The 27,634-nt window shown below is 41.3% G+C and overlaps 1 protein-coding gene across 1 annotated transcript; it reads left to right on the top strand.

Annotated features, from left to right (window-relative positions):
• Positions 1–212: 212 nt before the first annotated feature.
• On the top strand, positions 213–27,634 carry LOC119735801 (vitamin D3 receptor B-like). The gene is made up of 7 exons (XM_038209740.1): positions 213–289; positions 9,369–9,646; positions 12,029–12,309; positions 15,071–16,088; positions 17,551–17,781; positions 23,878–23,990; positions 27,142–27,634. Coding segments are annotated over exons 1-7 (2,043 nt in total). The 5' UTR covers positions 213–287; the 3' UTR covers positions 27,262–27,634.

The raw sequence follows: 27,634 nt of genomic DNA, 5'->3' as shown, positions 1-27,634 counted from the left end.
CGAAACACATGTTGATCATTCTATTCTCCCCCTTATTCTTCCACCTTTCCCCCTGCCCCTTCCCCCTGCCCCTCCCCCCCCCCCCCCCAAACCAGCTGGTGCAATTTCTATACCAATGCAGTTATACCAATCACCTGTGTACATAGAAATTAAGACAAACGTAGTGTATCAAATCTCGTCTTGAACCCTCGCTTTGTCGCTTTTGTTTCTTGCAGGGGCTGATGGTGCAGAGATGTTTCTGTAGATGTTGGACCACCCCACCTCATTGTTAAACCTGCTGCACCCAAATGTACGTATTTACATTGCCTTGAATGCAAGGTTGTGTACATGAACCGGTATGTGCTTTATCAGTTACAAAAAAAAGTAGCGCGCGTTTGGCTCAACACGGCGAAACCCCGATCTGAACAGATGCACAAAGCCCATAATGCATGCCCCCATGTGAGAGTCCAAAACCCATGCTCCGAAGGATCACAGCCTTGATTCAAACTCTGTAACTTGCGGAGAATGAGCTGCTTACGATTGAGCGGGATCTGAGACACATGCTGTTTAGAAACATGGCTTGGGTATAGTGTCATGCGCACGCCCGTTTTGGGTTAAAGGGAATGTACAACATTTGCTTTTGCTGCAATTTTCTGAAATAAATGGATTTGGAGGATTAGTATGTTATAGCAAATATTGTTCAACTGACTTGTTTCACGTTTTGGGGCTTGTTTACATGTATGTTGGAAAAACCAAGAAAACCAATCATTTTCTTGTAGTCTGGTTCCCCGACCCCACTTAAGATGAAACGGAGAAACGTAAAGACTTTGGGGAATGGTAAGGTCCAAGAATCACTTTAGCAGGTTTGTACCCCTTCACAGGTGTGTGATCAATTGCAAAGAAAATGCAGAATAACTAAATATGAAAAAATATGAACAGTTTTTGAAAAAGCCAGTGTTTTCCAACGCTGGTCGGCCGACCAGCGTTGGAAAAATAGAGTTTTTCTTGAAAATGTCAGCACACCAGGAGCCACGATTTTACAGGATGCTTTAGACTGTCATTCCCTAACAATCCAGTAAGGTATTTCGTGATAATTTTATCATTTTGTTTTTTGATGTTTGCAAATGTTGTATCTTCCCTTTAAACCAAACAACAATATTTGATCTGCGACGTGATTGGCTGTTGAGAATCATACGCTATTCATACAATGTAGCTAGTAATTTGCATACCCACTCATCCCCCCCCCCCCCCTGCTCATTTACATGAATTTCTGACGTCGTGTAAAGAAACTCATACGCGGGATGGGACTCTCACTTACCGGTAAGAGCAGTGCGTGTGAATGCATTGCGGGCTTTGTGCGTGCAATCGGATCGGGGTTTCGCAAAGTAGCCCGTATGGCCAGCTCCTCGGCCCTAGGCCAGCTGTACGTGGCACGCTGATACAGCACATACAAGTACACAGCCTTGAAGTCAGTGCTACCGTAGTATTTACAAGGTAAATTTGTAAGTTGGACACAGGCCTTGCAAGACCAGTACATCTGTTTCCGTCAAACTATTGATGCTTTAACCCTAATAGGGCCAGGCTATTTTGACCATCTCTCAGCCAGGGGGTGGGGGGATTCTGCCCTCCTCCCTAAGATCTCGGCCATAAATTTTGAAACTCGGTACATGCATAGAACAACTATTCATAAACATACCCAAGAAATTTCAAGACTATACATGTAGATCAAAGGGTTATGGAATTATGGCTAATTAATTATTCATATATGCACGAATGGTAATTCTGGTCTTTGTACACTACGTATATGGGAAAATTTAGTTTTCATGGCGCATAGCGCCAGAAATTTTATGTTTTTGGTATCAAAAGATGAGCAAGGCTTGAGGCTAAAAAGTCAGCTCGGGTCGCGAAAATGTTTTTTTTTTTCAAGGCTATCGTGGAAAAAGTTGAGGGGGGGGGAGGAATTCCGCCCAGATCAGACCTTTGTAAAAATAATCCTACCACTATAAGGCCAAAAAAAAAATAAGTCGGTCTCTGGTCAGCGCGCGCGTCGATTTTAATCATGCGCGTCAATCATTTTTTTTTCAAAATGTTCCGCGGTAGCTCCAACAATTTTTTTTACCAAAGAGCACCAAGGAATGGGAAATTGCACCAAGGCAAATGATCAAAAGCACCAAGGCAAATTATGGAGGACACCAATGTACATGAGGACACCAAAAAAGCAAAATAGTACCCCACCTTGTCTGTACAATCCAAGCTTGAAGAAAAAGAAAAAAGCAAAAAAAAAAATTTCGGAACTTTGGTCTGACCAGAGACCGAATATATTTTTTTTGGGCCTAATCAAGGGAACAGATGTTAATTAAAGCATGAACACAATACATTTCATGAAATCCTGTAACTACGTGAAATTATATTGTATGCAATATTAAAAATCAGTTCAATTTGCCCCTATACATGTACATGGCATGTACACAAATGACTGTACAAGGTGAGTAAAAAAAAGTTGAAACCCCAATGGCGGGACTAATTTTCAATGAAGTTTGAATGAAGTTTTGCCTGAAGTACTTTCAAAATCTAGGATATGAAAAGCCCAATCAATGAGCTTTCTTTTAGTGCAAGAATCATTCAAATCACTCATGTATTTTTCAAGTTACGGAGTTTTGAACACAAACACTGTTTTAAAGTTCTGTCCACGGATCACAAAAAAAGGTTAGTGTTCTTTCAGCAAAACGAAAAACAATTCACGGCATGCGAATCGTTTTCGATTCTGAATTTTGAACACAAATGGTGTTTGTGTGCAAAATTCCGTAACGTGAAAAGTACATTGATTTGAAAGATTCTTTTACTTTGAAAGATTCTTTTACAGATACATGTAAAAGAAAGCTTAAAATGACTGGGCTTTCATACTCTAGATTTTGAAAGTGCTACAGGCAAAACTTCATTCAAAAATTGGTCCCGCAATTCGGGTTCCTTTTTTTTTTTACTCAGCCTGTACAGGTACAATGCATGTTATAGGTTCAACAGAAATAAGGGGTCAATTAACTCTTTCAGTGCTCGCGAAATTTGAAAAGTTTAACCCTAAAGTGCCCAACTTCGAGCGTTTTTGTTAATTGTTCGAAATTCTGTATAAAAAAAAAGTAAATAAGTTTTACTCACTAAATTTGTTGTTGTTGCTCTGTGGTACATGTATGTATATCCTTGATATATTGGAAAGTCAAAAGTAGTCACAAACATAGTGATACACCCTGCAACACTGGCCTGAACACAGGGGAATTCCGCACTTTTTGCAGAAAATACGAGATTTAGTGCTGCACCCTCTCGCAAGAACTCGAATGAAAAAATAAATACAGGTCGTACATGCATGAAAATGGTACCATTAGAAAGAGCAAGAGCGCCCCCTTTTGATAACATATTTACTCTACCTCGTACATGTACGAGGTTTGGCAATTTTAAGTACGAACATTACCTCGTACATGTACGAGGTTGGCGCTTTTGTACTAACAAATATAATGTACCTCGTACCGTACATGTACGAGTTTGGCACTGAAAGAGTTAAAGTACTGTAGGAAATATGCAGTGTCGTACTCGAGTCCATCACAAGTCCTTTCACAAGTCCTTTCATAAAGCCAGTCACAACTGGATGAACAACGACAAGGAACTGTTTTTACAGTTCATTTGAATAGCTAGTGACTTGACTTGAGACTGATGAAGGACTTGTGATGGACTTGCAGGGACTCGAATACAACACTGGAAATATAGGACTTTGCCAATATTTCCCGAAGCTCATGTCAGCCATCCAAATGTGCACTATACAGCCTGTCTAAAAAAAAATGGTACAATCGAAAACGATTGTACCATTTAATGTGATGCTCAATCGTTTTGAGCATCACATTAAAGAAAAAAGACCAGGCTTTCCAATACTTTTTGTTTCATCTCATTTACTTTTGTCAATCCAGAGATAACTCCGGTTTACTGCGGAACACAAAAATCAAGTTTGTTTCTTTTGCCAAGTTGCAATCTTTTGTGAGCTTCAAGACAGCATGGCACAGTACTCAAAACAGCTCTGCCCGTGCATAAAAGTGGCACAAAATCGATTTTGGTGTATCGCACTAAATTGATTATATCTCTGAATTGACAATTTTAGCAAATAAGATCAAACAAACACTATTGGAAAGCCCAGTCTTTGTTCTTAAATGTTATGCCAAGTAAGAATGACTTATTTTAAAATTTCATATTTAACCAATTTTTTTTTCTGATTGTACCATTTTTTTTGGAGACAGGCTGTAGACTGCTACACTGAGTCTAGTGATTTATTTAGTGGGGTCCGCCCAATGTCTGAAGGTTCGATAATCCGAAGGTTCTTTTGTCTGAAGGTTCGGTAGTCGGAATTTACAATAAGGTTAATAAGTCCGAAGGTTCAATAGTCCGAAATGAAAAAAAAGTTCACTAGTCCGAAGGTTCATTAATCTGAAAGCACCGCACAATATGTTCAATAGTCGGAATTTACAATAATGTTAAGTGCTGTCAATTTGGATTGTTGAACGTTATTGTCGATTCCGACTATCAAACTTTATCATCTGTTCAGATTTGGAACATTCAAAGTATTGAAATCTTCTTTTTTCCCCCGACAAATTAGCCATTCGTACTAATGAATCTTCGGACTAATGAACATTCGTACTAATGAACCTGCGGACTAACGAACCTTTGGACTAATGAACCTTCGGACTAACAAACCTTCGGACAATCGAGCTGTCACCGATGTACAGGCATGCAACTTTTCCTCGGATCAGCTGATTTCCTCTTTTTTCACTTCCAATGTGTGCCATTGAAAATAGAAAAACACTGCACAAAGTCTTGGAAAGATTTGAATTTCCTCTTTTTTTGTTACTTCCCAGTTGCATGCCTGGATGTAGAATGGGTATCTAGTGCTTTCTGCCAGCTTAATATCACATTTCCACTGTTTCTTCCTCTTGTAAAAATGCCTTTGGGTTTGATCAAAAGAAAGTGAGCAATAGCCCTGTTGGCTAGTACATGTACATGTAGACTTTCATCTGAAGTGAAAATTGAGCCCTGTTTACTTTGACGACCTCCAGCGAAATGAAAGCATACTAAGTAAGAGAAAAGGTTACTGGCAGAGGTTATCCATGGCAACCACCACGTCAGGGAAGAAACCAATCAATGATTGTCATCATCACCATACATGTATCTAGCCTTTAGTCAAGTCCCACGCGCCTATACCCGGACCATCCGGACACGTAACGCACCCCGGATGCTGGCACGTAAAAAGACTAGCACGAGCGGCGAAGCCGCGAGGGCCTTTACTATCTCGTGGAACTAATCACTTATTCATTTATTCACGTAATATAAATCAAGCAATATAAACCAATCATCCAACGGTGGTTTGCGGTTACCAGCAACAGCACCAGACAACGGCTGATTTACGTTAGTAATTCTGCATTTTTATTGGTCAATTCACAACGGGTAATGCATTATATGCATGTCTACCAAATCGGTAGACAAATGTAAAGAAAAACATAAACGTTCTCCACGAGATGGTAAAGGCCCTCGCGGCTTCACCGCTCATGCTAGTCTTTTTACGTGTCAGCATCCGGGGTGCGTCACGTATCCGTGTAAGCACGTGGGACTTGACTAAAGGCTACACCATATCAGAAAGATTGGATAGAGAGAGAGAGAAAAAAACAAAACCAGTAAGCCAAGTTAACAGCCACTAATTGGCAGTATTGTCTTTGAGTTCCAAAATGTACTGTCATATTTTTTTTTCTTAAATTAGTTGGAAATTTACTTTGCACTTTTTTGGTCCACCTTGTATAGTAGAACTACATGTACATGTATACAGGTTGGACCAAATACAACTTTTACACACTTTTTCAGACGCAGATTTTTTTTAGTTAAGGAGATACACATGTACACGTGTACATGTATGTTAAAATCGTTTAAAGGGAAAATACAACATTTGCAAACATCAAAAAATAAAACTACCAAATCATTTTGAAATACCTTGCTGGACTGTTAGTGAATGACAATGTAAAGCATCCTGTAAAATCATGGCACCTGGTATACTGTCATTTTCAAGAAAAGTGGTATTTTTGTATCAATTTTCAACGCTGATCGGCCAATCAGCGTTGGAAAAAACTGGCTTTTTTTCAAATACTGGCCCCAGTTGACCATCGCACTTGTTTGCAATCGATTACACACCTATGAACGGGTACAAGCCAGCTAGACTGGTTCCCTGACCTTACAATTCCCCAATGTATGTAAACTGCTCTGTTTCTTCTTAAATGGAGTCAGGGAACCAGACTACAGGGAAATGATTGTTTTTCTTGGTTTTTATAGCATTTTCGAACCCAAAACCTCAAAAAAGTCAGTGTAACTATATTTGCTATATATTTCCAACCCCCCAATTCCATCCATTTCTGAAAATTACCGCAAAAGCAAATGATGTATATTCCCTTTAAAGGTATTCCTAAACTACAGCATCTTCGTGGTATAGGCCCCCTATTTTGAAAACCACCAAGCTTGCGGGATCTGTTTTCGAGTGGTAAGACGTCTGCACTAGAAAGCAGGAGGTCGTGGGTTTGAGTCCCAACCGAGTGATTTTTTGCCAACTTTCACTTCAGGAGGTAACACACTGAGTAGGCCTAAACAGTCTTTATATGTCGGTGAAGGGCAAAAACCTAATATTGAAAGAGCATGTTCTTCCACTCATCTGAATAATAAAAAAAAAACAATTATTGAAATTGATCCATGCTATTAGACAATGTTAGAAGTTATAGGCCCTAATATGCATTTTTCACTATTAAACAAGCCAACCGAGTGATTTTTTGCCAACTTTCACTCGGGAGGTAACACACTGAGTAGGCCTTTAAACAGTCTTTATATGTCGGTGAAGGGCAAAAACCTTATTATTGAAAGAGCCTGTTCTTCCACTCATCTGATTAAAAAAACAATTATTGAAATTGATCCATGCTATCAGAGTTATAGGCCCTAATATGCATTTTTCACTATTAAACAACTCATTTTTTATGGCTGTCCATGCAATGCCATTAGAAGCTATTGAGCTGAGTGAGAATTACAGATTACACACAGTCATTCAAATACAAATTGGATTTTAATCATTTGAGTCAAGACTGAGAATTATTTTTTCAGTCAGATTTTGTGCTTTGAATATGGAGAACAAAGTAGGCCTACACTCTTGTATCTGAAATGCTAATGGCCATTTTTGTCTGTTTTCCTTTACAAGTTTTTATTCATTCATTGAGATGGAAAACGTCCATGTTTTATTGTATTTATTGGGTATTCGTCAGTTCATAAAATGGTAGATCATCAGTGGTGGAAAGCCGAATTTCGTGATCTTTTTATTTCAGTAGACAAATACATGTAACTTGGGAATTGAGTATACATGCGAATCACATGAAATGTTTGCAGTTATTAGTCAATAACATGTACATGTACTTTATCACTATGTTTTTTTTATGAAATGGAGCGAGCTACATATTTTTAAAAATATGCTTTTCTAATTTGGTCACTTTCTTTTTGACTCACCCTGCAAGAGTGTTCAGGCACACATACATTGTACAGTCGACGCAGATGTAAGAAACGTCATAAATATTTCTCACAGAACTCGGACTCAAGTCCGAGTCCGAGTGCTTTGGTAAATTCCGGATATTTTCCGCAGTACATAAATCTTTAGTCCAGATTCCAACCCATGATCAGAAGTGCCAAAACTTGAACTACCTGTACTCTGTCAACTGCCTTACAATGTAAAGGGAATGTACATCATTGGGTTTTGCTGTAATTTTCAGAAATGAACTATTTGAGTGGTTAGTATAGTACATGTAGATCAAATACTGTTACACTGACATGTTTGAAGTTTTGTGTTCGAAAATGCTGGAAAAACCAAGAAAAACGAAAATGTTCAAGTAGTCTGGTTCCCTGACTCCACTAAAGATGAAATGTATCAATTTATAGATGCCGGAAAATTTTAAAGTAAGGGAACAGGTGTAGCTGGCCTGCCTGCACCCATTCATGAACATGTAACCAATAGCAAACAAAATTTGGACTGAAAAATTGTAAATTTGAAGCAGTAGTTGAAAAATAGTTAGGTTTTTCCAACGGTTGTTGGCTGACCACCGTTGGAAATGTATACAAAAATACCATTTTCTTGAAAATGACTTCACACCAGGTGCCATAATTTTACAGGATGCTTTTGTTTGTCGTTTACCAACATCCTACATGTAGTAAGGTATTTCGTAAAAACTTGGTAGTTTTATTTTTGGATGTTTGCAAATGTTGTATTTTCCCTTTAACAAGATGAATTTGTACTACGCCTGCTTCTTTGTTGATATGATTTTGAAACAACCTTTTTTTACAAAAACAATCTGGTGCAATCTTGTAATTGCGATATACTTCCGAGTCAGTTTTCATCTTGAATACCCTTCGACAATTGCCTTGAAAGAAAAAAAATCATAGATCTGTCTTGCTTGCAAAATAATGTTGTACATGTATGTACGGCATTGTAGGTTCACGCATGAGAATTAAAAAAACAAAAATATTTACTCAAAAACAGTGACAAACACAAACCAACAGGGCAAACCTTTTCATAACAAAAATGCACGTGTACATGTACTTGCTTTTCAAGCCCTTTTCAGAAGGGGTTAACTACAATATATTGAGCTACCGGGAGTTCAAGTGAGAAGTACATGCAGTCAACCATGCACAATGTACATAACTGACGGTCTGACAATCGGGCTCATGATATGCACTACTGGGCCTTGACCTGTGTGGAAATGGTAGCCGATCCACGGTTGGGCTTGTCTAGTTGACTATTCAGTAGTACAACGCCTGAATAAATTGCCGCCTTCTGATCGGTGGGTCGTTGATCATGTGTCATTGAATTATTCGTCCAAACGCACAGCGCAGCTGTAAGTTCCATTCCACGGTAAACATGGTACATTTGTAAATGGAAGTTCCATTGCACACAGGTTTAGTTAGAGGCTCTGACCATTTAGATGACGAGGATTTATTCAGGTGTTGTAAACAACAAATAATGAATGTTTCACTTTCGTGCATAGAGACCTACCGGTACCTGAGGTCATGGTGCGTGTGCCCTTGGGCAAGGCACTTTGTCACCCATTGCTTCTCTCCACCCAGGAGTAAATGGGTACCTGTGAGGGCAGAGATGGTTATTGTGATTGAATTAGCTTCCTTGCGCCTAACAGGCTGCATCGAGCTGTATACTCCCCAGGGAGCTGAGATGGTATTTGGAATGTTTCACGGGCCCAATGAGCAGGGGTGATAATGATGTAGCACCTTGAGCACCAGTCCTGGTGGATACGTGCGCTTTATAAATACCAACAATTATTATTATTCAGGGAGGAAACAATGGCAGAAGGAGGACTCACGTGTACATCTGACGATCAGACCAAAGTGCCCCTGTGCGTGGTCTGCGGTGACCGGGCCAACGGCATGCACTACCGGGCCCTGACCTGCGAGGGCTGCAAGACGTTCTTCCGGCGCAACGCCCGCAAGATGGCCGACCTCAGGTGCGAGATGGGCTCCAACGGCAAGTGCGTGATGGACCTGTACATGCGGCGGCACTGCGGCGGCTGCCGCATGAAGAAATGCCTGGAGGTCGGCATGCAGGTTGACAGTGAGTATCAGAAGTGTTATAACTTAATTTTTTTTTAAATTTCTTTCTGGTAATGAAACCAAGGATTTGTCAAAAGTACCCTAAGCACTGTAGCTCGCAAGCCTGAAGAGACCTTTAGAGAGAAGACAATAAGAAGAAGTTACAGAAGAAATAAGAAGAAATTACACCTCTAAGGTGGGAGGAAAAGCCCAGAGGAAAACGCACGGAATCAGGCAGGGACTGAAGACCCAATCCACATATTGGCCCAGGCGGGTTTCGAACCCAGGTTGGTGGTGGAAAGCAAGGAAAGTACTGCTACGCCAACCTGCTCCCCTAATGTTGGATCCGTGAATCGACTCTAGTCAGTGGCACGACTCGAGTCATCTTGAGTCCATGACTCGAGTCTGTGGCTCGAGTCCACGAGTCGACTTTATATAACTGACATACAGATCTTGGTCATTTGATTGGTGGAACTCACATCGCACGATATACAAATATTGAGTGGCTCAGCGTGGAATGGGAGGAATATTATCGCAAGGTAAAATCTGGACTTTCACATTTCACGAGGTGAAGCCGAGTGAACTGGAAAAGTCCAGATTTTACCGAGCGATAATAATCCTCCCATTTCACAATTTAAAGGCACTCAATATTTGTTTTATATAACTGACATATATACGGTAGATCCTTGTCATTTGATATTATTTCACTACAAAATTGATATGAGTGAACTGGTTTCACTACAAAATTGTATTTCTCTCTTCCAAACCACCCCTTCACGAAAATGTTTGAACCCAACTCTGTAGCGCTGGCTCTTTGGAACAATACAACGCTGAACACGCACACCAGCATGCATTTGCACACAAATACCGCGTCTTGGAACAAGACTGATCCTAACTGTTCAATAGTAAATCCCATTTACGTGTACCATGGGCGAATGGGACTTTTTGAGCCCGGCGTGAATGGGAGTAATAAAGAAAGTCACATGATGTTAGTTCCACCAATCAAATGACAAGGATCTGCTCCCATTCAAGAATGGGCTCAAAAAGTCCCTTTCGCCCATAGTGAATGGGATTTGCTATTCAACAGGTAGGATCATCCTTGTCCCATGGCGCGGTATTTGTGTGCAAACGTCTGCTTCTAGTGCTGGTGTACATGTTGAGCATTGCGCGTAGCGCGTATTGTTGCCAAGAGCCAGTAGCTACAGAGTTGGGTTCAAACATTTCGTGAAGGGGTGGTTTGGAAGAGAGAAATACATTTCCCACAAATTTGTACTGCAATAGAAGTTCTATTTAACTGTAAATCAAATGACAAGGATCTATATGTCAGTTACATGAAACAAATATTGAGTGGTCTTAAATTGTGAAATGGGAGGAATATTATCGCTTGGTAAAATCTGGACATTTTTTCATTTCACTGGGCTAAAAAAAGTCCAGATTTTACCTTGCGATAATATTCCTCCCATTTGACACTGAGCCACTCAATATTTGTGTACCATGACTCGAGTCCATCATGATCCGAGTCCACGACTCGAGTCCACGAGTCCTACTCAAATGTAAAATGCCTGAAATGGCTCCATGCATGTCCATGTCAACTAGACGAGTCATTCATTACAGGCAAATGGCTCGACTCAACTCGAGTGCACATGCCACGCCTCTCGATTTTGAACTGAGTGATATATCATATCCTAATTAGAGAAAAAAAATTACGGCTCATCTCGTTCTATCTCGTCACATACCTGTATCAAGATTTTTTTTCTGAAACAAAGTCAAAATTTTGTCTCAAGCTTCAGGCATGATTTTTTCCTTGGATCAGTTGATTTCCTTGTTTTTATGGGATTATTGGACAAAGAAAGGATCAAGACAAGAAAGCCCATCATCAAGAAAGTCAAACCGCGATTTTGTTTTGGTTTAATCCTAAATTTTTCAAAGGATTATGGGACAAAGAAAGGATCAAGACAAGGAAGCCCATCAAGAAAGTCAAACCGTGATTTTGTTTTGGTTTAATCCTAAATTTTTCAAAGGATTATTGGACTAAGAAAGGATCAAGACAAGAAAGCTCATCATCAAGAAAGTCAAACCGTGATTTTGTTTTGGTTTAATCCTAAATTTTTTAAAGTATTATTGGACAAAGAAAGGATCAAGACAAGGAAGCCCATCATCCAGAAAGTCAAACCGTGATTCTGTTTTGGTTTTTAATCTTAAATTTTTCAAAGGATTATGGGACAAAGAAAGGATTAAGCAAAGAAAGCCCATCATCAAGAAAGTCAAAACCGTGATTTTGTTTTGGTTTAATCCTAAATTTTTCAAAGGATTATGGGACAAAGAAAGGATCAAGACAAGAAAACCCATCATCTAGAAAGTCAAACCCTGATTTTGTTTTGGTTTAATCCTAAATTGTTCAAAGGATTATGGGACAAAGACAGGATCAAGACCAGGAAGCCCATCATCAAGAAAGTCAAACCCATCACGCAGAGTCCGAGCAAAGAGGAGCCCCAAGGGAGCATGGATCCTCTGGCGTGCGTAGCGAGCATCAGTGACTCGACGTCATCCAGCCTGGATCCGCAAAGCTCGATGTCGGACGCGTCATCGTCTCTGGACCAGGAGATCGTGGATCAACACTTGGAACTGGCGGCGAAGATCAAGGCCATGTACAAACAAGCTGAGGAGTACGTCAAGGCACAGAAGGTGAGGACCCGTTCATGGCTCTAATCAGGGCCGTGCCGAACTTATATCCAGGGCTCCCACAGTAAGTCGTGGAAAATCCTTGAATTTAAAGCTATCATGGAAAAGGAATTGTGTTTTTTTTAAACAAGGAGTCATGGAAAGTAAGATTTGAGGCTTTGCATGGTGGAGATACTAAATAAAGAAAGGTTTGCGGAAACACCATGTACGAATAATTTCTCAACTAAGAGAATGGTTCTGAAAAGAACCAGAGGTATAAACTCGACGTTCTGGTCAATATGCTCTGACTGTTCCGGTCAGTATGCTCTCCTGAAGACGGTCAGAGCATACTGACCGGAAGGTCGAGTTTATACCTCTGGTTCTTTTCAGAACCATTTTCTTTATAGTTGAGAAATTATTCGTACATGGTGTTTCCGCAAACCTTTCTTTATTTAGAGTCATGGAAAGTTGATATTTCCCCCAAAAGTCATGGAATCCAGCACAACCCATACGTGATGATGCGTACTGTTTGGCTAATTGCCTTTCTCAGTTCTGGTTGCATAAATTTAGTGTATGATTACATGTAGATGCAGTTTCTATAGTTGTTGTGTTCCAAGCTTTGTAGTATCATGAAATGCTACACGTAGGAAGACACTGACAGGATGCCTTGTACATGTAAGTGTTTGGTGACATGTAAGGTAAACATGAAAAAGTTGGAGCATCGGATGGCACACTTAGATGTAGACCTGTTTTCAGGGTGATGACTGGCTAGTGTATTGAACACGTACATGTATTTAGGCTCCAAAAATGGCAAAACAACATAGGAATTGGTCATGGAAAACCCTAATTTTGTCCTGGAAAAATCCTGGATAGTCATGGAAAGTCATTGAAAGTCACGAAATATCATTTTATACGATTTCTGTGGGAACCCTGATTTAAGATATGCTTATCCACTGAATATTCCGGGTAGCATATTTCCTATTTGAATATCCAAAAAACAAATTGCGAATGGTCTCAAAATAATGAAGAGAAAAATCTCTGATGTTGTAATGTTATAAGTTTGCATCTTTCAAATCGTTCAACTACATGAGCTTGTCAGCTAGGGCCAAGTTCGGGCAGGACCATTAGTCGACTAGTGGTTGATTTGTGACGTACATGTACCTTACGCCTGCGCACTAATAGCAACGTGCGAACGTCTCGTCAAACGCTGGTCAAAATGTCTGGATCCTGGCTCCCTGCTTTAAGTTATGAATGCGCGTGGCTATTGGTTACCAGCGATGTAACCAGCCCCAGTAGGCTGGTTCCAAAAAGTCGACTAGCGTAGTCAACCATCGTAAACTAAACAGAGTTCGGGCTAACTTCAGTCGAGCTATGGTTAACCAATGATCAACAATAGTTATTGCGCCAACTTGCCCTAATCTGACAATCAGACGTGTGCAGAGCCACATGTCGAATGTTTGCTATATCCCAGCATTCAAATTTATGCGACCTCGCGCGACAGCCAATCGGAGTCAACTGTAGCAGTTGTGACGTCATTTCGATTAGAAATGTGGAGGCAACTGTTGATCGGTCAATTTGACTGCCATGTTTTTGTAACACAACAACGGGTTACGGAAGACCCGATGGAAGGCGCCCGCAGATTCAATGGTCAGAATCTGTAGGTCAAGACACAGTCTTGTTTTGCATATAATTAATCACCGAATCTGCTCACACATAAAAGACCCTTGAAGTGCAAGGGGATATTCCATAGACTACGGTACTTGTTAACTACCGGTACCTTGTAAAAATGTAACATAATGTTCTTAATGTTTTATTATTAAAGGGAAAATACAACATTTGCAAACATCAAAAAATAAAACTACCAAATCATTTTGAAATACCTTGCTGGACTGTTAGTGAATGACAGTGTAAAGCATCCTGTAAAATCATGGCACCTGGTATACTGTCATTTTCAAGAAAAGTGGTATTTTTGTATCAATTTCCAACGCTGGTCGGCCGACCAGCGTTGGAAAAAACTGGCTTTTTTTCAAATACTGGCCCCACTTGACCATCACACTTGTTTGCAATCGATTACACACCCTATGAACGGGTACAAGCCAGCTAGACTGGTTCCCTGACCTTACAATTCCCCAATGTATGTAAACTGCTTTGTTTCTTCTTATATGGAGTCAGGGAACCAGACTACAGGAAAATGATTGTTTTTCTTGGTTTTTATAGCATTTGCGAACCCAATACCTCAAAAGAGTCAGTGTAACTATATTTGCTATATATTTCCAAACCCCCAATTCCATCCATTTCTGAAAATTACAGCAAAAGCAAATGATGTATATTCCCTTTAAGCTCATAATTGTCAATTTGGACAGGCACACGCAAATTCAGATCTGCGGGCCCAGTTCTCCTGATCGGCGCATGCAAATTTCAACTGTTTTGAGTGCACGCACCTGGCACATGTTACATTCCTGACGGGCACGTGCAAATTTCTGATTAGCGCAAGCAGTTTAGGCAAGCACGTGTTAAACTTGATAGGCGCATTTCGAATATTTGAATATTCAATCGAATCTAAGTTTCACTATTCAGATACTAAAGTTTTTGAACATGCACAGCCCTAATAGAGCTCCTCACCATAATCCTACCAAATACGTCAAAAAGCAAAAGGTGTGTAAAAGTCGCTGGGACTTGTGGGACCGTTGGGCAACCAACTCAAGTGCATAAAACTGCCAATTCTGGGACAATGTGCAAGAAAAATACTCCTAATGTAACTGATTTTGGGTGTTTTATTTAATAGGAGCGTGTTCCAGAGGAGGTCCAACAAAAAGTCTCTGAGTCTTTGAGAAAAGCAACTTCTAGCATGCAGAAGCCCAAGGATGAGGAGCCTAAGCGGGACAGCGCCAGTGAAGCTGCATCGAAAACTGCAAGTAGTCCAGCAAAGAGGACGTTTGGCGGAGACGCCACGGACAAAGCCGTCAGGGATCTGGATGAGGACACCCTAAAACCTCACAAGCAACAGAGTGTACTCCCCAATTCTGAGTTTCCACCGCTTAGCTCTCTCGATCCCGATCAAGCTCAAACCGCGTCGAGTGGAAACTCGCCTCATCGTAGGTTCGTAGAGAGTCCTGATTGCCCCTGGAGTGCCGATCAGCTTGCCCTGATGGATCTTGGAAGTGATGCAGTTGGACAGGAGAGGCAGACACCGTGTAATCAGGATCCGTCCTCGACTCGTTGCCTTTCCTGGGTTTGCCAGTCGTCTGTATCCCACAGCCCATCGAAGACCAGTCTTAGACTGCCCTCAACGGTCAATCAGGACATTGAGGGCGCCGCAGAGGACGGAGCCGTCCATGCGACGTTGATCAGATCCAGCTCGGATCTTGGATGTTCCACCCTCGCTGGTCCCCAAGCAGACCCATGTGAGGGCCTGAAACCTTACCCACCGCCTTCACCCCTGCAGAGGACTCGACAGGTAGCTCTTGACATGCCCGACACTCTCGACGCCCGTCCTGATCTCTGGAGTCTTCCCCAAGACCCAAACGAAGGCCTACCAGTTACAGCTGACGACCGGGGATTAAGGACAGGAAGAAGCGCAGAACATGAGAGTTCTAAACTTCTGATGGATGATGGAAGTAGTGCAGAAGATTCAAGTGCAGAGGCGCATGAAAACGGTGGTGAGGAGCCAGAGTTTGACGACATGGTTTTCAAGCACGTCATGGAACTTATGGTGATGGTGCTGAAGAACATGACCACCTTCGCCAAATGCCTGCCGGGATTTCGGTCGCTGACGTGGGAAGACCAAGCGGCTGTGGTAAAAGGTAGGAAGGAGGGGTTGCTTTAACACCATTCTCGCCAAAGGTGCGACAGATATTGCTTGTTCCTAGTAGGGATGATACATTGCTGTTTGCTGTAAACGGTAAATCGCGTATTATGACGTAAAAATCTATAAATTCTCGGTTATGAATGGACCCCGTGCACCAGTACCTGCTCAACGGTTAAACAAAGTGAGAGTTAGGGCAGTTCACTGGGAGGGGCATTTGAACCCATCGCCAACATCTTATCCATTCCCTTGAGGTTGGACTTGACAGGAGTTTACTGTACAGTGGAACGTCGCTATACCGAACACCGCTATATACCGAACGTTCGGCTATACCGAACATCAGCCTTGGCTCCCAAATTTTGTGTACAAGACGTACCAAACATTGTTGTTGGAAATGTCAACCGAAGAGCGACAAATGGCTATTATTTCCCCAACGAATAGTCAAAAGAAGCCACCAATGTAAGCTAAAAAACTGTGTAATTACATGATTCAATAGTCGCACGTGTTCGAAGTCGTCTTTCAGTAACTACCAGGGCGTACTTGGTTAAGTTCTGCTACGGAATAGAAAATGTTAATGGACACATTTTGTGACTCCGTGGTTTGAATGCAACTACACAATAAGAATGGTCAAAAGAGGGTGCCACTAATGTGTGAAAATCGCTATACCGAACGATCGCGATTACGAACAATTTCTGTGGATCCCACGGTGTTCGTTATAGCGGCCTTCCACTGTATTCAGTTTCCAAAATCCAAACTGAAGTGTGCAATTCAAAACGAATATGAACCCTGCTGAATTGAACGTGATCCAACTATATGCCCCTGATTACCTCTCTTCTCTTCTCTCAATTCGAACCGGGTCTTACTCCCTTCGCTCTTCTCATGGGAAATTTCTTGTTGTCCAGAAAACAAATAAACTCGCAGGTGATCGGGCCTTCTCTATTGCTGCTCCCCGATTGTGGAATAGTCTACCCATCCCTATCAGAAACTCCGATACTGTGCCAACCTTCAAGAAGGCTCTCAAAACCCATTTTTTCCCCACACCATAGCTGGTCGTACGCCCTTGTTGTTTTTCTGTTGTTCTTTCTGTAGTTCTTCTTTCTTTGTTTCAGCGCCTTGTATCCTTTGGCAATTTGGCGCTCTATAAATCCAGTTATTATTTTTATTATTATTATTATTATTATCATATACCCGATGGAGCCTGTTGGATGGAGCATAAACCCCTGGTGTACATTCCTGATGCAAAATGTTGGATTCGGCAGGCAACTGAATCGCATTATAACACCGGACTCCGTTGGATTCAGCAGACAACTGAAAACAAGGCACAGTGGATTGAGCAGGAAACTCCGGTTGGACTCTGTTGGATTTACGTAGCAGGGTAGTCCTGAGGAACTACTAGGGGGCTAGGGTTCAAATATCTGGATTGTTAATCCCACCATTATTTTGGATTGTGTGTTCTCAAGGCGCTTACCTGGAGTATCTTGTGCTGACTTCGGCAGCCCTGTACAACCCCGAGACCAAGTCCTTCACCAGCGTGCTCATTCCGGGCCAGGCCTACACCAAGGACGTGGGCATCATGGGCGGACTAAGCAAGATGGCCGACTGCATCACTGTCTTCGCCGAGAAAATGATCAAGCTGGAACTCCAGGAGGAGGAGATGGCGTTAATCTTTGCCATCTGCATCATGACCCCTGGTAAGAAACTAGTCTGACCCCTGGTTTTATATAGTCGTGTTCCCTAACGTGGCGCACTTCGAAGCTTACCCAAATTTCCTCGTGTAGTGTTGCCAAACCTCTTTGTTGACAAACCTCAAATTCATGCAGTGAAATACTGGTACTTTTACCTTATTAATGCTTGCTGTTTAACCTCTGTGAACAATTTCGGTTTCATAAAATTTAAGCCGAAATTAAAAAACGGTGGCGTCTGGAAATTGGGCACAATTTGGCGGAGTGTTCCCTAACGTGGCGCACTTAAATAAATCTCGGAAAATTCCAAATTAACATTTAAGAATTTCTGTAAACTTGATAAATTCTGATAAATCATTATTATCTCTACCTACATACCCAGCCAGATGTTTGTCACAAAATTATTTTCTTATTTTTCGGGGCATTTTCAAAGGGTTCACTTTGCACTTGAAAATAAAATCGGAAAATCACGCCAAAATAATTTGTTCTTTTAACTTTGTAGCGGGTTAATAAACTCGCGATTTATGAACGGGAGTGTTTATAACTTGATGAAATTTCACTTTCTGTGAAATTTCAGTTAAAACTTTTGCTCTAGCTATGCGCTACAGGCGAAAAATCAAAGTGCGCCACGTTAGGGGCTGCGCCACGTTAGGGTACATCAACAATATATATGATTTATAATACCTCGCCCACAGATTCTGTGTCTTGATTGGCCGAGAGCGAGTCACATGATACTTTCTATTTTGGCTATCTTTCTGTGCACGGCCAAAAGTACTATACCCATAGCAACCAAAGTACTATACCATTAGCAACCAAAGTACTATATCCACGGCGCGGTATTTGTGTGCAAATGCATGCTGGTGTGCGCGTTGCGCGTAGCCCCTTTTGTTCCAAAGAGAGCGCGCCGCAGAGTTGGGTTCAAACATTTCGTGAAGGGGTAGTTTGGAAGAGAGAAATACATTTTCCACCAATTTTGTATTGAAATTGAAGTTTATTTCAACTGTGTTCAGATTTAAATAATTTAAAATATTAAAACCAAGCAGAATCTGTGGGTCAAGTGTTATAAAACAAATATTGAACGCTTTATCTCGTGTTGAAGTAAAACTAGCGTCCCTCGGTGATCCATGGAGCATTCTATTCTATTCTATAAATAGCCCGGGTAAGAGGCTTCAGACAGCGCGCACACATGTCGGATGGTCGCGCGCGCATAGAACATGGTCACAGCTGTGATTGACTCGTAACGGGGCAGGGAGTAATGGATTGGTCTATCCATTGAAAAGGTAAATTAATTTGTGTTTCTGTGCAGTGAAAAAAAAATGTGCGAATATTCACAGTGCAGTAATCACGGATCATTTCAAAATAGTACTTCCGCTATTACTACACGGCAACTGGAGGAAATCCACAATTTCAGACGCTTGGAATCTATTACCATGGTATAACAAAACAATGGACCGATCCAGTAAGCTCCGCCCAGTGCGCACGTGGGCAAATTAACACGTGCTCCTCTCCAATGCCACACTGCATTTTCCTGCCACGCGCATCATACGTGCGTGCACGCATGTCGGACTTTAGTGCATGCACGTCGGATATAAATCACGGCTGTGATTGGTCAGAACACAATGTGGCGGTGCTTACTGGATCGGTCCATTGTTGCCTGCCGTGATTGGGGTCCATGGGTTTTGTATTGTTGATGTACCCTAACGTGGCGCGGCCCCCAACGTGGCGCACTTTGATTTTTCACCTGTAGCGCCTACCTAGAGCAAAAGTTTTAACTGAAATTTCACAGAAAGTGACATTTCATCAAGTTCTAAACACTCCCGTTCATAAATCGTGATTTTATTCACCCGTTACAAATTTAGAAGAAAAAATTATTTTGGGGTGATTTTCTGATTTTATTTTCAAGTGCAAAGTGAACACTTTGAAAATGCCCCGAAAAATAAGAAAATAATTTTCTGACAAACATCTGGCTGGGTATGTAAGTAGAGATAATAAGGATTTATCAGAATTTATCAAGTTAACAGAAATTCTTAAATGTTAATTTGGAATTTTCCGAGATTTATTTAAGTGCGCCACGTAAGGGAACACTCCGCGAATTTGTGCCCAATTTCCGGACGCCACCGTTTTTGAATTTCGGATTAAATTTTATGAAACCGAAATAGTTCACAGAGGTTAAATAGCATGCATTAATAAGGTCAAAGTACCAGTATTTTACTGCATGAATTTGAGGTTTGTCAACAAAGAGGTTTGGCAACACTACACGAGGAAAGTTGGGTAAGCTTCGAAGTGCCCAACGTTAGGGAACACGACTATACACCCTCGGGTGCACAAAACACCATGGACCCCATCACAACAGGCAACAATTGTATAATGTAGTATAAACATATTGACTGGCACTGAGGTCAGTAGTGCATGTGTGCACCCTGAAGAATACTTCCCATTGCCATAGGCCAAAGAAAATAGATATCAAAAAAGCCTTCAGGACCTTGTTTGACGCTAGAACTAGTGTTACCCCTTGTTAGAGACTATTATCAACATATTGACTGGCAATGAGGTCAGTAGTGCATGTACGCGCCTTGGGGGACTATGATTGATAACAGAAGGGTTCTATGTGCATTTCCTGATGTCATAGGCCAAAGGAAATAGATATCAATAGAGCCTAACCATGTTTGACGCTAATATGACCCCTGGTTAGAGACTACGGTAGTATCAACATATTGACTGACAATGAGGTCAATAATGCATGTACGATGTATGATTGATAACAGATCAGAGATGAAACTTTTCCGATTTTAATCGGAAAACCGACTTTTTGAATTTTCCAACGAAATTTCCGATTTTTTTACAGTGTGTCCAACAAAATTTGATTTAGTAAGGATTTTTCTCACAAAATGTCATTTTATTTCAGTCATAATTTCGAAGAAAAGTCGATGAAAAGTCGATGGAAAATGGCACGTTAAAATCATCGCGAACGTAGTTTTAATCTCTTTCACCAGTCGTTATTGGAGTGTTTCAACGGTAGAAACACAGGGCATAACACTGATCGGAGCCTTCTCCGGCTGGACAAAAGGTTAAACATTGACAGGCGACATGGAAAAATCACTGTGCCGCACGTGCGTGCATGTACTGCACGCAATGAGTACCAGCGGACGTACGTACCGCACCGTACCGTCTGCTAGCACATGGCCGGTCGGGAACGGCCCCGAACGGGCAGCCTTGTGAACGATCCAGTGGATAAAATCATTATGTTGTGCGATTTTCGGAGGTTTCAAATTTAGTTATACAAAATACAATGCCTTAAAAATCGTGATGATTATCTCGAGGATATCGAAGAGAGCATTAGCGAAACATTTCACTGGCATTTGTTAGATGAGAAAGACGATAATACCTGATTTTTCCCCACGTATGAATGCAAGTGGAGTAGTGGAGTTGTGGTTGAATGGACAGCACCATGAACGGTACCTTGTCTTTCGGACTTTTCCCTAGACTTTCTCAAGTAAGAAGTGAACTTCTTTATTGATGACTCCATTACTCTAACCGTAATTCGGGCATTTTATGCAATGAAAACACTGACCATTTTTTTCATCGTAAAATTTTGTTTGAATCGAAAATAAAGCAGGAGCAGGTGTCCGGAAATTGGGCATGAAGTGTATTGTACATGCATGTACATGTGTGTAATGCAGCGCGGCCCAGATTTCGGACACGTATTTTTCTTCGGCATATTTTCCGATTTTTTTGCCATATGCCAGTTTCATCTCTGACAGATGTGTTCTATGTATGTACAAATGTACATGTATCTCTCGATGCCTTAGGCCAAAGGAAATAGATGTCAATAGAGCCTGACCTTGTTTGACGTTAGATTTAGTAAAACCCCTGGTTAGAGACTAGTATTAACATATTGACTGACAATGAGGTCAATAGTGCATGTAGGCACCCTGAGGGACTACATGTATGATTGATAACAGATGAGTTCTATGTATGTATTTCTCGATGCCTTAGGCCAAAGGAAATAGATGTCAATAGAGCCTGACCTTGTTTGACATTAGATTTAGTAAAACCCCTGGTTAGAGACTAGTGTATACATATTGACTGAAAATGAGGTCAATAGTGCATGTAGGCACCCTGACATGCGTGAGGGTCTGTGATAATAACAGAAGGGTTCTACGTTTAATTTTTGCTTCTTTTGCTATCTACATCATATCCCAGGTAATAAAAACTAATATGACCTCTGGTACTACATGTACGGTACGTCTAGTTTAAACATGTTGACTGGCAATTTGGTCAATAGTTCAGGAATGGTTCTACATGTACATGCATGTGTTTTTCCCCCATGCCATATCTGCCAAGGCCTGACCTTGTTTGACATGACCTTGGCCTGACCTTGTTTGACATGACCTTGTTTGACATGACCTTGGCCTGACCTTGTTTGATGAGAAGTATCGGTTTAACATCAGTCATCTTCACTCCTCTATAGGTTGAATAACTATCTGTACCAAAAAAGGCATTCCGTTTTCTTTTTCTTTTTTTGCCAAGGGGTATGGCCCCTACCCACAGGGATGTGATTTCTCCGGTTATTTCCGGAAATCCGTTTTTTTGGGCCTCAAAAGTCCACCAACGTGAATCGTGTGAATCCGTTGAGAAAATAGGGGGGTAGAATGTGCTAATTAATTATTCATAATGAGTTTTGCTTGCCGAAATATCCGAAATTTACTTACGAAGTTACGGACATAAAATTCGTTGATCGATATGTACATGCCGCACGCACATGTATATTGAACACCCAATATGAGAACGAAGTTGAAGACCAAGCATTGCCATTAGTGCGATTATGTGATTTTTCGCTCGGGGCCGAGGTTGTGGTTATATAGGTCTAGTTCCTGTGTCGGTATTCGAGATGCACGTGTTGTGCTGGTCAGGTGTGTAGATGAGTGCAGCATGGTACACTGGTACCCTTCGCGTGCTAACAGAATCAATGCTATGATGAAGGACCGGAACCAGTGACTACTGCAAGTACTCACAGGTTCGTTTTCACGTGCGTAATCGGCCGAAGTTGGATTGTAAAAATAGTAAAAATACCAAACAACCATCGATGGAAAAAGAGGATTTCTGCAAATTAATTCACAGAACGTGATCTCCATTTTCTGTGTATGTATTTTCCATTGAAATGACGAGATTGCAAAACTTGAACCTGTGGAGAAACATCGTAGCGTGTTTCTGCAGTCCTGCAGAATTGCAGAATTTTCGGCTACGTGGGATGGGCCGTACACAGTGCAGCAATGCACACTGATACTGGGCTGGGCCGGCCGTGTGTACGGCGCGATGTACCGGTACGGCCGGCCAGACTGAATGTTTGCGGCGCTAGCGGCCGTGATGTACGTTAAGCAAAATTGTGGAATGACCCACCTCAAATATATTTTTAATTAGGTGAGGCAAGTTTTAATCACTTTTGATAGCTAGTCTTGATAATTTTTGTGGCGCAAATGAGAATAATCCACAAAATACATGAAATACATGTATAATTTATAAACGATTCCTTGCTTTACTACAAATATAGAAATGGTGAAATAATTTTTATCCAACAATACTACCGACGCTATTTTGAAAGGCATGTTATCGGAAGCAGAAGTGATTTAAGTTTACAATTTTGATTTTTTTTTTACAAAAATATTACAAGATCTCCTCTGAAATGCTCTAAAATGCACCAGAAAGCTTCTAAAATTCAAAATTTTTCGGGGCCCCACGCCGTGGCTTCGCAGGTGATTGTATCACAAAAAATCCCCCACAGGTTTGAACAAATCCTGGGGAGAACAGCATGGTTCTCAACTTTGAGTACAGAAAAAACTTTATTAGAACAAGAGTTTGTTTTAACAAATAAAGGAAAATTCTTCATGAAATTAAAACAAATTCTGCTTCAGAATTTCAGAGGAAAGTGCCCAGTAATTGCCTCAGATTGCACCACAGAGCATCTAAAATCAAATCGCCGGAGAATGCACTTCATGCATACAATTTTCAGGTTTTTTTGCCACAGACCAATCACATCCCTGTACCCAAGATCAGCCTATTTCATTATGATTACATAAATTTTTAATGTTTTCATTTTTTTCACAGATCGACCTGATGTGAAAGAAGTAGAGACCGTTGCCACCCAGCAGCAGTTGTTAGTGGAGGCGTTGCAGACTTGCATGAGAATAAATCACCCAGGGCAGCACCTGTTTCCCAAGGTAAGCAACTCCAAGTTTGAAGGTAATGGGCTCTGTGCGTGAACAAGAGAGGGCGCTTTTTAACCACTGCTCGAGAGCCCCGTGGACAGGACGTACGGCGTGTGCGTACTGATACGTGTTCTACATAACCCGCGAGGACCGACACGCAAAGGGAGAACAACAGATCCTTTCAGTCCTCGGGAGTTGGGTCTTTTGTTCAAAACGGTCCTCTGTAGTAAGTTTGTGTGCTTAGTCTACGGGAGAGTGTTATATTACAGGGACAAAGGGAAACACAAAGCATTGTCCTCGAGAGTATAGTAAAACACAACTGCGTCTTCACGAGCATATACCGCGGATTACACACGTCTCATGACGAAAACAGCCCTTTTAAGAAAGGGTTTTCACTGCCAAGGAGTGATTAAAATAATAGGTGTTGTGTGTAAAGTTTGTTCCTCGAGTCCTCGGGAGTTGGGTCTTTTGTTCAAAACAGTCCTCTGTAGTAAGTTTGTGTGCTTAGTCTACGGGGGAGTGTTATATTACAGGGACAAAGGGAAGCACAAATCATTGTCCTCGAGAGTATAGTAAAACACAACTGCGTGTTCACGTGCATAAACTGCGGATTACACACTTTTCATGACGAAAACATCCCTTTTGAAGAAAGGTGCTTGTTTCACACACCATTTTGGACCTCTGTCGGGAGTCATTAAGTTTTTAAGTGATGGTGATGACAGTAATAGATCTTCTCAGCCGTTTATTTATCCATTTTCATAGTTCAAAAAAATAAAACAAATATCAACATTGCACGTACGTTATTATGATAATACTTTTTGGACTGACAGAACAAATTCAGCAAAGAAATAATGTGCTCGGAATCTCTCGGGCAGAGTCACTTTCTCACCTTTATCGAACCCATTAAAGGATTAGTCAATAAGTGTTGATAAGAATCTTCATCTCCTGGGGGTAGGCTTTCCAAAATGGTGTTTCACAACCCGAGTAGCCTATAATGGTTGGTCAGGTTGCTCTGTCATTACCCTTTCATTATTTGATTATTGACTTGGCTCTCCCCAGGACCAAATTGTTTGCTCAGTCATGCAGAAATCACTAGAGCGTGAAAAATGGACCACAAGTTGAGAACTCACTTTTTCAACCCAGATTTTCACTGCCAAGGAGTGATTAAAATCATAGGTGTTGTGTGTGAAGTATGTTCCTTGAACCTTGCTCTTTTATCAGATGTTAAAATGAAGTCCATGTGTGCAAATATAAGAAGGTTATGCCGTTTTGTTCATCTGGTCCCATTTATCAAACTGCAAGCCATTTCACCACCTGACCAAATGGCACTCCATACATCCAATTGTGCGTGGATACTTCTGAAGCACTTTTTAAAATGTTTTTGTAGTGGTAACATTATGAATAAACTGCACCATTAGAACAATCCGAAAACACTCTTTTAGCTGGTATCCTGTTCGTTAGTGTGACATCATTTCAACTCAACCATACGTACTTCACACGGTGTAGCATAGCACAAAAAATGGAACCGGTTATTAAATGCAACTCCAGCGTTTATCCAATGGGCGCTAGCAATCAGTGGTGATCTGATACACCGTGCCCTGTGGAGACGTGCACACAATAGGGAACAAAAGATCGTATACGTCTCCAAAGGGCAATTTCTATAGATGAATACATCTCCACAAGATTTTCACGAAATAGATGTACGGATTTTACTCAAAAACTAGGAATTTCCAAGGTGGGTTGATCGTCGCAAATGGAAGAGTTTTAGAAAAGGGATATTAATCCGAATTTCAGCCAAGGAAATTAATTCTGGTTAAAATAAGAGCATTTTGAAACTTCACTTTCAAACTCGAAAACTTTACTTCACGAGAACAAAGTAGTGTCTCCACAAGAATACAAATTTCAGTATGGGTGCGCGCGCGTGTGTGACGTTTTTACTAACGAGCCGGATACGGTTGATGTATGGGCGGCCAAACATATCAGCATGCCGCCTTTCTGAAAAGTAGTGAATAAGTCTGTGTTGAGGGTGTTCTGTGTGCGGGTTCCTGGTCGACTAAAGTCACCAATGGTAAGCAGCAGGGGGGTACTTCCTCGTCGACAAAAGTCGCCCATGGTAAGGAAAGGGTTAAGAGGAACCCGACCGAAGATTCTTATCATGGCATGAATTTGATTCTGAATGTGCACAAAGCCATATGTGATGCTATCAAGCTAAATGAGTCGTTTGTCGGGAATTGTCATTTGGAGATACAGGCCAAAATAGGGCCACTTCATCACATCACTTCATCACATCTCTTGTGATCCAACTTCCATAATTTTTGAACTAAAGATGGTATCAGCATGCGGTTTTCACAGCAGGAATGCTGAGATTGTGCTCTTTTCAAATCTGTAATAAAATGTTTTGACCAGGGTCGACAAACGACTCATTTAGCTTGATCGCATCACATATGTTCGATGGTCTCTCCTGATGGTCTCCCCCAACTCTCCTTTTCTTACCAGTGAGGGGGTACTTGTGCACGGAGCCCATACTGTAGATTTCTGTACATTCTGCCTTGCTGAGGCACGTTGTTAAATGATACTTAAAGCTATAGTCCATCATTTGCAGCTATCCGAAATGAAGCTGGCGTAATTATTGTTGAAAAACATACTTGGTTGAAAGATAGTAAGGGGACTAAACTCCCTGTGAAATTATTCTTTCTGGCAAGTTGTCATTTTGAAGTAATCAACGAAAGAAGGCCTTTCCAACGGTGCTTCTTAAGACGCACCGTAGGAAAATTTAAATTAGTAGTTTATTTTGTTATTCGGCGAAGCGCGCGCAAGATTTGGCACGACGCACACGCATCCCCGGTCATGCCGGTTGCTACAATTCGTCAGATCAGTGCGCGACATCGCGTAGCTGCATTCGGCTCAGCGATAACGTGTCTCGGACGCTGAATTCAGGCGCAATTCACTAAAACATGATTCAGCAACTTTTGATTTGAAATTGAGATCCTAGAATGCTGTTTTTCTCAGAATATACAGCTGAAGCTGAGCTGAAACTTCATCAGGTTAGTTGTTCAGTACCCTTCTTTAGATTTTGAACACTTTTGTTGCTTCAAACGAACAAAATGCACAAATTACAAATGATGGACTATAACTTTAAGGTTTGTTTCATCTTTGTCAACAGTCATTAATGCTGCTCACTGATGTGCGCGACGTCACAGAGAAGTACATGGATGATATAATGAACCTGAAGCTGCAAGGAAACAGCATGCTGCCCCTGCTTAGTGAGATGTTCAACTTTTAAGTAAAAGTTAAGTCGGTCTCGGCCAAGTTTGGCTCCTTTGGCCAGTATTTACTCGTACCTTCAGTTTCCTTTCTCTTCATGAGACTGAGAATGACCGGTCATATCATAATGAGGAATAATCTCCACCTTTGACTTTTCAAGATGCATACATCATGTTAAAGTTCAAATCGTTGGCTTTCCAATGATACCAAATTTGTTTCTGCAGCTCAATTTATTCGAAAGATATGTTGCAGGAATTTCAACAGTGTCCCGCCTAACTTCGCTGACCTCATTTCGAGAGAAACGGCTTCGAAAAAACAAAATTGCATTGCGCCACCAACGGCAGTGAAAAACATTCTGCAGTTTGTACACTTTTGGGGTATTTTTGTCCTAA

The sequence above is a fragment of the Patiria miniata genome, unplaced genomic scaffold, assembly GCF_015706575.1.
Source record: "Patiria miniata isolate m_02_andy unplaced genomic scaffold, ASM1570657v1 HiC_scaffold_29, whole genome shotgun sequence".
Lineage (NCBI taxonomy): Eukaryota > Metazoa > Echinodermata > Asteroidea > Valvatida > Asterinidae > Patiria > Patiria miniata.
The sequence above is the reverse complement of the archived record's forward strand: the minus strand, read 5'-3'. Positions and strand labels throughout refer to the sequence as shown.

Coding starts and splice junctions, on each gene's coding strand:
- LOC119735801 (XM_038209740.1), top strand. Junction 9,647..12,028: donor GGTCGGCATGCAGGTTGACA/GTGAGTATCAGA, acceptor AATTGTTCAAAG/GATTATGGGACAAAGACAGG. Junction 23,991..27,141: donor GGCAGCACCTGTTTCCCAAG/GTAAGCAACTCC, acceptor CTTTGTCAACAG/TCATTAATGCTGCTCACTGA.